Raw genomic sequence first — 10,940 nt, 5'->3', positions numbered from 1 at the left:
AATTTTTTTTCCGCGCATCATGCCGCGCATCATGCCGGACTGAACCATTACCTCCACGGGTATGCTTTCCAGTCGCAGGGCACTATACGTGTGGCGGTGTGCACAGCAGTGTATTCTCGCGAGGCGATTTTCGATTGATCGCCGTGCAAAATTGAGAAAAGCCTAGGACTTCAAACGTACCAGAAATGTAGTATGTAGTATGGTGGTCATGGAAATGTAAACATTTGAAACAGGGGATAAAGGATTGTTGAAATATGTTCCTCGGAAAATGACCCGTGAGTCGTGGAAATCACTTCCGGGTTCGTTCGTTTGGAGTTTGGAAAGTTTGGTGGCCTTCTTCACCCTTGATATCTTTGTTTCAAAAATGCAAACTAATGTTTGAAACAAGCATTGTTTGAGCTTAAACGATGTATAACATGTGGGGTTGTGAGATAGCGATGTGATAGTTAACTTCGCCATTAAAGAACGTTATATTTTGGGTAGCGTTTGTATGTGTGTGTGTTTGTAGAAGACCACCATAGCTCGAGAACGCCTGGGTGGATTGTATTGATATTCAGTATGTGGGTAGGTCTTGTTGAGACCTCGAAACGATTAGATTTTGGGTCCCCTAGCGGCCTGTTAAACGGTACTGCAGCGGAACTTCCTGGTTTGATATCTCGAGTTCTGGACATGCTGCGGCTATGAATTTTAAGTGGTAGACAGCTCTTGATGCCGTGAGTAAGTGGTATAGCTTTGGGCCCCCTAGCGGCTTGTTTTGGAACTGCAGGACAGGTTTAGTGTCAGACTTTGAAAGGGAATAACTCAAGAAGGGGTTGACGGATTGTTATGATTTTTAGTATGTGGATAGGTTACGTGATGCTTCATATAATTCCATATCAATTATGCATAAAGATAATTTGCATAATTAATTGGAAAATCGTCTAAACATGCTCAGTTCAATTATAGGACCATTGCAACATGTGACCTTTGTAACTTAAAAAGAGAATATTGATAGATATATATTATGCAAAATAAAGACCTAATTTGCATAATTAATGAGAAAATGCTTTCATGGCATTGTGGTAAATGGCGGGAATGTCATACTTGTAGCATTTAGAAGTTATGTACAGGTGAACATTAATTATGCAAATGAGGTCCTTATTTGCATAAATTATCAGAAAAAGCGACAAAATCCTTCTTTCTTAACATATATTGCGCACGTCTGTTTGGTGAAGGAGATGATCAAGCTATATAAATTATGGAAATGAGAGCCTTATTTGCATAATTAATGACGAAGGTATGGGGTCGTGGAACTCTAGTTCAACATGTGTGACTTGCTCTAAGTGGTGCGCCGCATCCGGACCATGACCGTACGTGCGCGTATGACTCTACATCAGTTATCAATTCATAGCCGCGTAATAGGGCACTCAGTCAAACATATAGCATATGTAATTCAAAAATAGAGAAATATAGATAGACATAAAATAATACAAATTGTTATCTAATTTGCATAATCATTGAGAAATTGTTATAATATCAAAGTGATTGATGATGATAATTTCATTCTTGCAACATTTGGCAACTACGATATTTGAACGTTATTAGACATACATCAAGTAAATTAGGGTCTCATTTACATAAATTATCAGAAAAGACTACAATAGCTTTCTTTGCTAAGACTTTGATATTTCTAGCATATTATTATTTAGCTAGAGAAGATGATCAACTGATATGATTTATGTAAATGAGGGTCTGATTTGTAAAATTGATGAGTAGCATTTACATTATTAGTTCACCCTTCACTCACAAGAGAACCCCTTTTGACAGCAATGCTCTCTAAACATTAATCGCCAGGCGAATGGAATACGACTATTAAAACCCATTAATAGCAACAATCCTTGATATTTATAAACAATAAAACCGTCGCCATGGCAATAATTTTAATTGCCACACTTTTTTCAATCGTTATCTGTTGGGTATTACCAACTTGGACACATACTCTGACTTTTCAGTTATTTACAACAAGGTTTAGTCCATAACAAGTTGCACTTATTATGTGCAGACACTTATGCATATCTCCGCAAAAATGATTTTAAAATCCTACCGGACTTTGGACCCCTACCGGACTTTGGACCCCTCCCGTTAGTATGATCACACACACACACAACGAAAGGCCCAGAGAGCCTGCTATGGAGGCTACACGTTTTAGGCGTTTTTTTGTGGATGAGGAAAAATTGAACACAAAACAAAGGAAAGCTCAAATCGTGTACAAGGCTAAAATGGGACATTTCGCTTTACTTATTTTTACATGTCATAATCGTGTTTGTTAGAACAAAGCAAAAGTTTAAAAGCGGGACTATTTTCCGAGCGCTGTATTTTTATTAAAATTTGCATCTGTATTAAAGAAAACGTAACGATCTCCCTCTTAACATCTACTCGGAGAAACTAACGTCTCATCACGTGATCTGTCTCACGATCACATGCTGATCACCCGGTCAAACTGGGTCACCGGGGTCATTGACCTGGGGGAGTCCATTTGTGCCGAGGGGTGGAAGGATGGGTGTTCAACTTTATTCTGATTTCCCAAAGAAATGTTTATTTGTGCACATCGTTACTTTTGTGCGTTTAGACTTGAAAATGTTTCATACACAATCTGGAGGACAACGAAAAATACACACAACATCATAAGACAACTCTTCCAGTTACTTTCTATAATCAAAACATAATCTAAATCAACAACCTCATTAATTGCTTTATGGATTGAAATTGATACAAAGACCCTGGCTTGATAAAGGTAAAGAAAATGTTTGTTATTTTCACAAATAAATGAAACATTCAAACTTGAACTTCATCAACAACTTCTATATTTATGTGAGAAAACATTAATTATTCACCAAATATCAAACAAGACGGCAAAGTAAACAAACTCCCCACCGAGCCGGTCCGTGTGGTCAGTCCCAGTCCAGCCGTGTGCAGGTATCACATTACCGCTGACCACAGCTCAGGTTACACCCCACACACCAGCACCATGACGCGGAAGGCCAGTGTAGATTTCCGCGGTCCCCGTAAGAAGAGTTACGGAACCATGAGTGTGAACGGTTTGTCGGGCGAGCATGGGGAGCCTACGGACGGGGAGGTCATGGCCGCCGCCGCGTCTGACTCCTGGTTTGAAGACTTGATCGGCTCGAGACACGTCAGGTGTCCTACCTGTAACGGTTCCGGGAAAATACCCAAAGGTAAGGATGGTTCTATCACACCTGAGCGCGCCCCCCTCCCACACTACCGCAGACGACATGGCAGACGGTCGGCGTAGGCTTGTTTTGGGCGGCTTTTGGGGGCGTTTTTATCAGGTTTTCTCCTTTGTCAGGTTTTCTTTTTCCCGGCTACTTGACATAACGTCATTGCTAGTTACCAACAAAATAGAGAGCCCGACAAAAACGCACAAGAAGACGTCAAAAGTATACAAACCGCAGCCTAACCTCTGCTTGGAGGGTACAAAATCTTGACATTAGAGAGGAATGCATGGTCATGTCGCTTGAAATCTGGCAAACAGGTATCATTCTGAGCTATAGCTGTTGTTGTTGTGTAGTTTAGTATGAAGTCAAACTGTCAAGCTTGGTAAATGCTATTGTTGAGGTGTACCAGAAATGCCACCGCCCCCCTCCCCACTATGGTTGCGTCATGGGCTAGTCGCGGTAGATTTTTAGACAAATTATGTTTCAGTTCTTGTTATTATCAAAGTATGAGCAAATTTTCATGCATTTTTTACGTTGTGTTTTCCTGTAGAGTCTGAGTCCTCCCCTCACGTGTAGGCGAATGTGCGGAGTCAGAGTTGACTTAACCTAGTTACGTTCTAAACAATGACATGTTCCCAAACACCATCTGTGTCCCAATGTCTGGGGCAGTATACTCTCCAAGCAGAGGGTAACGAGAGTACACACCGTTTTGACGTACTCTCCTAGAAACTTCTCCAGCAACTCTCAAGCACAAGGAAGAGAGTCTCTTGACTCAAAAGCGAACCATGTGTTACTCAGCACCAAGAGGCCATGTCTAGCGAAATAATAGACGTTTAAACGGGGACAACAACAACAACAACAACAAGGGTTATAATAGGCTCTGGCTGTTGTTTTAAAGCTTTGTAGGATTTTTTTTCAGGCTTTCTCTTTTGTACTCGTAACGTTACTGTTTTCTTTATGCCTTGCTACTGCAAAAAACATTAAAAACCAGCCAGAGTCTAACCTCTGCTTGGTAACGTTACAATACAAGGCCTGTAGGAAAACAGGTTGACTTTCTTCAATTCATTCAGTTGGGAAAAGGGAGTAAGAATAGAGAACAATGAAGAACACTGCATCTATCTACCCAAAACAAGAACATGTTTTTTTCCCCAAGATTAACCCAGATAAACCCAGCTTCCCCTTTCTTGAAGTTGAATACCCATCTGTCACGATCTGTGTTTATCATAATCACACCCAGAAATTAGCACTAGAATGAGACATGGCCAGGGATGGCAGCTGTTTAATGCATATGTAAACTCTGATGGCATCTCGTGTAGGATCAAACTTGTCTGCAGATGAGCCTGACTACTAAGTAAGAGAGATTAGAGCTTCTGTTGTTAGTCAGATAACTTATCTAACTTCTGCACAGGAAAAAAACAAGTGCTGCACAACTCTATTTGGGAAGACTGCGATCAGGAAAACTTTCGATTTTGAACCTGCAACTGAAGAACCAATTGTGACCTAAATTGGCCTGCCCTGACTTCTATGTAAATACATTGAATGGTCCTAGATTACCCCCTTGATCTCACGTATTGATAAGACTACTAAGCTGAAAAGGACGAATTAGCATTTTCACACCTCATACATCAACATGACCAAGTCTTCACACCTCTGAGTGTTATGTGTTTTGTTTGTTATTCATGAAAGCTCAAGTTGGCCTGCAGGCCACTTTTCATTGAGGTCATGAGGGAAGAGGCAAGGGTCAGACAAAGTATATAAATGTAAGTTGTCCTACACCATGTACATATAAATGTTCTTTTTTAATATGTATTGTTTATGTGTTTGTCAGCAGGGCTAGCCCTTTGTAATAGCCATAGGGTAGTTGGGCAGCCCTGGCTGTGTGTTCGGTGCAGCCAAACCAATAAATAAATAAATAAATAAATAACAGAGATATATATTCAGAGTATGTATTAGAGCATCTGAACAGGATGTGAGTGAATTTAAATTGAGTTTTTAACCTGGCACATTCAGTTTACAGTAGAATCCCACCTCACATGTTTATTCTATATTACACCACGAGGTATGGCCTCCTTTGCTGGGAGTTGCATTTTTTATGTCATGTGTTGGTAAAGACACCTTATCTATTGTCTATAGATAACCCAGACATGACATTTTCACACCTCATACAGCCTTTTATTCCAAATCTTCACACTTCAGAGTTAATCACCAGGTCAATCTGGGTCACAGAAGATGAGAACCTTGATATAATCAGGAAATATTCTTTTGTTGTCTCACTTAATGACCAAAACTTCACATCCCAGTGTTGTCGTTTTGTTGTTGATCTAGAGCTCCTTGTATTGTTTGGACTCCTTGGTTGAAGTAAGAAGTCAGTGGAATACAAATTTATTTGGTTTAGAATTTCAGTTTTATGTACTAAACTGCGAAAACAAAAATAAAGCTCTCATCTCTTATCCACATCTTAAAACTTCAATTAACAATGCCACAGGTTAATTACATCCCCTGATCTAATCGCCCTTGCTACTCGTTAATTCACAATCCAAACGTTCCCGGGCCTGACCAGTGTGCTAGTGTTTGCTAATCTCCAAGCAGATCCTACGGTGCCATAAGATAGTATCAAAGCTGGCAAAGAAATATAGACGGCCAAAGGGAGTCTAACGGTTTGATACTAATACTATATTACGCCACCGTGGATCTGCTTGGAGATTAGTGTTTGCAGGGGTGATGATATTTATGTTCAGTGTTAATTTGTCTGTGTGATCAGCCCAATGTCATTATTTACACATGGGAGAAACCTTATACATTATGTATGTACAACATGTATATGGAAATGCTGATTGTTTATTGCAATGATCTAACAGCAGGAAAGCCCAGTATAACTCTGATAAAGAATGTCGCCGTGGTTTGTCTTCAAGCAGATCCTACGGTAGCATAAGATAGTCTTAAAAGCTGCCCCTGCCAGAGGAGTAAAGTATGTTTGGCTACCAGTATTTTTTATGGGGCAAAATTGCTCTCGGAAGCATGTTCGAGGACCAAATTTTTTACCTTCTCCATATCGTAGAAGAGTGAAATTTTCAGGACTTACTAAGGCCTAGGAAAAAAAATGTTGTGTTTCCTGTTTCCCTACCTACCCTAGAAAAACCTGCCGACCCTAGCCTTTTTTTTTGGGTGGGCAGTAGAGTCACATAGCTTCCAGTTAGAATTTTTATTCAACTGCTTCCTATTGAAGTAAAAACAGTCTGCTTGTCCTATCTATTGTGCACAAAATCAAAGTTTGACATCGAAAGACAAATGTCCTCATGCATTTCAGTTTCTTTTGTTCAACTGTATTGTAATATGTATCACTAGATTTTTGGCTAGCCTAAAAAAAATTACAAAAAAAAAAGATATCACCTACCTACCGACCCTAATTTTTTCAGGACTGAAACAGGAAACACAACATTTTTTTTCCTAGGCCTAACCTTACTTTGTACAGTACTACTACCAGGAAATCCATACAAAATGACAAATAGATGTCAAAAATAAAAATTCCAGCCTTACAAAAATGGTAATTGTGATAAAATTAGGGTGTGGGCCTCCCTACCAGTAAGCCACATACACTCCTAGGCCAGCTTCACTCCTCTGTGAGCTTTTGAAACTATCTCATGCTACCGTAGGATCTGCTTGGAGGCTAGTGGTGTTAGTGGTGGGGTCACTGGCAAAGTTTTATGCTAGAGTTCAGCAAGAAATCAAGTTGGCTCCCCGTTATGCTACATTCACATACCCACAGCAGTCAGGCCATGATGACAGATGAGGGTCTGTAGGACGCCTTTTTTATTTTCCGTAATTCGTAGAGAAAACCATCTTGTCTCCGTAATTCGTAGAGAAAACCATCTTGTCTCCGTAATTCGTAGAGAAAACCATCTTGTCTCCGTAATTCGTAGAGAAAACCATCTTGTCTCCGTAATTCGTAGTGAGGCGACCAAATTTAGCATAATTGCCTTCCTTGATTTAGCGTAATACGTAGGGGGTTCTTCTAAATTCAGCGTAAATCGTTGTCGGGACCCCCCATGCAGACCCTCCATGATGTGCAGGATGAAAGCAGCTTATTACACTCTATGCAAAATGGCATCCAGGCCCCCTACTGGGTCAAGTTCATGTCCAAACTGTGATGCACTTTGATTGACAGCTGTCAATCTTGTTGTCTCCCTGCTTCCCCAGGTCAGGAAGACAAGTTGGTGGCGCTGATTCCTTATTCAGACAACAGACTCAAGCCCAGAAGAACGTGAGTTTATTTATCTACAATGATTTTGTCTTCTCACAAGACGTCTCACAAGACGTCTCACGAGACGACATTATAAAGAGTCAAAAGACTGCACAAAGATTAGAAGGGATTCCTCCTTCCCAAGACAAATAATCCAAGACATTGAGTTGTGATATTTCGGAGGCTGTTATATCGGTGATCTAGGGCCACCTCAATTCAGCTTGTTGGATCTCGGATGTAGAAAGATTTTGCTAAATTGATCAGAATGAAAACAGAGTCAAAGGGAAAGTCAGTACCTTGGTACACATAGTTTCAGGTAGTGAATACAGTCAGATTCATATTTTCCTCCCAGCCTTCTGTTCCTGTGTTGATCTTTACTTAGGCCACACCAATTTAATTTCTTGTTTCACGGATTTTTTCTAAAAAATATGGAGCAAGAGGGCAAAATAAAAATGGTAAAATGGTTGGGGTAAAGGTAATGGCTAATCCAAAACATAAAGAATAAAAAGTTTTCAGGTTGAAAAAAGTACAAAAACACTATTACTGCACAGTAGCTGTATCCACACTTTAAGGAGCTTATAATATAAAGGCCAATTTGCTACACCAGAAAGTTGATGAATGGTTTCACTAATGGTGAAAACTTGCTGAGTGGTAATTTTTAAAAAAATTTTTTTTTTCAAAAAAATAGGAGCGAGCGAATCTGTGAACCAAGAAATTAGATTGATGTGGCCTTAACATCATCCAAGAACCAAGTAAATGACTTGGATTGGCCAAGGAGGATAACCTCCTTGGATTGGCCTTACACTTGCACTCTCCTGTGGCCCTGGCCTTGTTGTGCAGTTCCTGTGGTATACAAGCTGCAAAACATGTTTCCCCAGCCCAGGTCGTTGAACCCTGTTGCTAAGACATGTTGCTAAAGAAGGTCGATGACCTCATAACAGCCAACCCTCACCTTCACCCTTCTGAAATATGTTTGTTGCCATAGTTACCACAAAATTGGCTGGTTGTTTTTACTTTTTGTAGTTTTGAATTCTATCACTGTTTAGCTGCATTTTGGGATTGTATAGGGACTAGCTGTACTGTACATGTTTGTTTCTTTCTTTGTAATGATATTTTGTAGATGTCTATTGTTTGTTGTGTCAGGAAACGTTATAATCATGTTTTGTCCCTCAAAGTTCCCTCGCAAATTGCTGATATTTTTGTTTGTTGTTTACAGAAGCTCTATGTGATATTTTTGTTTGTTGTTTACAGAAGCTTTATGTGATATTTTTGTTTGTTGTTTACAGGAAACTTTACGTGTTTATCGCGGTGTTTATAACGTTACTTGCCTGCGGCCTGCTGATATTTTTCCTGATGCCGCGGGAGGTTCAGGTGTCGAATAACCACATCAAAAAAATCGACGTCCACGTCAACAAAACTCAGGGCACCGTCTGGATTTATATGGAGGTCAGTCGTCAAGGTCGTTTTTCTTCTTTGCTGTAATAGTGCTAACATCGTTGGTGAGGTTTATCAGTCACGTATGTTTACAGTTTATCTACTATCAATTTTTCTTCTTGCAGTGACTGTTTATTAAAGGTAGAGAACGTACCTCCAAATTTTAGATGTCTACCAGTACATAGAAGAAAAATTGATAGCAACTCTAATAGTGCTGTTTTGGAGATGCTTATGAACTGTCCGGGTGTTATTTGCGTGTTGTTTTTGTTTGGGTTACGGTCATATTGTGTGACGCTATCATGATGCTGTTTTTCACAGAAACCGGTAAAGATGACGATCCCAAATTTCTTGTGTATGACAATGGACAGCACAAGTCTATATTAGTGATTAATTACTGTGCTGTGATGGTCCTATCATAGGGTTTTTGTATCATTGCTGTGCTGTTACTGTACTGAAATAGAGGTACATATATGTGACTAAGGCAAACGTGACAAACTGGAATTTCTTCCCTGTGACAATGGGGATCATGAGTCTGTAACCATGCTGTTATTATCCTGTTATAATGTTATCATACTGTTATTAAACTATTATTGTGCTGTTACTGTACTAAAATATGTCGTCCTCACCACAGAGTGAGGTTAACGTGACGAACTGGAATTTCTTCCCTGTGACCATGGGCAGCATGAGTCTGTATCTGTGCTATTACTGTGCTGTTATACTGTTATTAAACTATTATTGTGCTGTTACTGTACTGAAAATGTGCTGTCCTCCCAACAGAGTGAGGTAAACGTGACCAACTGGAACTTCTTCCCGGTGACCATAGGAAGCATGAGTCTGTATCCGTGCTATACCTGTGCTGTTATACTGTTATTATACTGTTATTAAACTATTATTGTGCTGTTACTGTACTGAAAATGTCCTGTCCTCCCCACAGAGTGAGGTAAACGTGACCAACTGGAACTTCTTCCCGGTGACCATAGGAAGCATGAGTCTGTATCCGTGCTATACCTGTGCTGTTATGATCCTATCGTACTATTATTGTGCTGTTACTGTACTGAAAATGTGCTGTTTTCCCCACAGAGTGAAGTAAACGTGACCAACTGGAATTTCTTCCCTGTGACCATGGGCAGCATGAGTCTCCAGGTTTTGTACCATGAGACGGTCGTCGGCAAATCTCTCACCACGGCCACCGACATGGTCCCAATCCGCGCACACAAGCAGGTGGGGCTCTCGCTTTAGGTACCTTGACTAGTCCAGTGGTTTGTGGTGCCAAAGAGTATGGAAGTTGAACACACACATCACTACAAGCGGACCAGCCCCCTGCTGTAGTGGCTTGCAAAAATGTGTGGCCCAAGGGCTACAGAAATGGAGATGGACTCCACCCCTAAGCATCTGTTACTGATACTGTTATTGTTACCACGGTTAATCCAATAAGGGACGGATAGTTTCTGACTTTGGTGGCTTTGAATCTGTGATTATTGCAGCTTTTTAAATGATGTCTCTGTCATGTTTCTGGTGGTATTGCTTCATCTCTCCCTCAATACCTGCTTTCCTAATACAATATAAAGTACACACACAATAAAGGTCAACTATCACCATACAAAACTTTAGAGAATCAAGATTTTGCTGATGTTAAGTCGTTCTCTCTGTTTTATCCACCTGCAGGTGAAAGTTTCCGTAAACACGACGTTCGATGATTCAAAGGATCTCGGCTACGTGGCGTAAGTATGATGACTTGTAGCTGGTTTCATGCTATTTCGCTGTAAAGCTAGTGCTGCACAAATCTCACAAATAAGGCTGTGACAAGTTTCCAGCACTGGGGTCTGTGTGCACACATAGTGTACAATAACTAGCCAGATTTGTAGAGATACGCCCAAAAGAAAATACACAAGCAACTGGATATGATTTTGGAAAGGGTCAGACATTTCAAACAAGATCCATTGTTTTTCGTCAGCGACGCTGAGAATGAGTTTGTTATGTTTTACAGGGAACTGTGCTCCAACCCTATAGACTGGGTGCACCACCTTTTCCTGCAGCTGCAGTAAGTCTGA

General features: G+C 40.4%; 1 protein-coding gene across 1 annotated transcript; it reads left to right on the top strand.

Annotated features, from left to right (window-relative positions):
- Positions 1-2,910: 2,910 nt before the first annotated feature.
- LOC118424792 (transmembrane protein 106B-like) lies at positions 2,911-10,927 on the top strand (the record flags this gene model as incomplete). Its single annotated transcript, XM_035833569.1, is given in 6 exon segments — positions 2,911-3,215; positions 7,413-7,476; positions 8,742-8,901; positions 9,970-10,110; positions 10,555-10,610; positions 10,877-10,927. Coding segments are annotated over 6 exon segments (680 nt in total), but the record flags the coding sequence as incomplete, so codon positions are not given.
- Between the last annotated feature and the right edge of the window lie 13 nt (positions 10,928-10,940).

Source organism: Branchiostoma floridae, chromosome 10 (assembly GCF_000003815.2).
Source record: "Branchiostoma floridae strain S238N-H82 chromosome 10, Bfl_VNyyK, whole genome shotgun sequence".
Lineage (NCBI taxonomy): Eukaryota > Metazoa > Chordata > Leptocardii > Amphioxiformes > Branchiostomatidae > Branchiostoma > Branchiostoma floridae.
The sequence above is the reverse complement of the archived record's forward strand: the minus strand, read 5'-3'. Positions and strand labels throughout refer to the sequence as shown.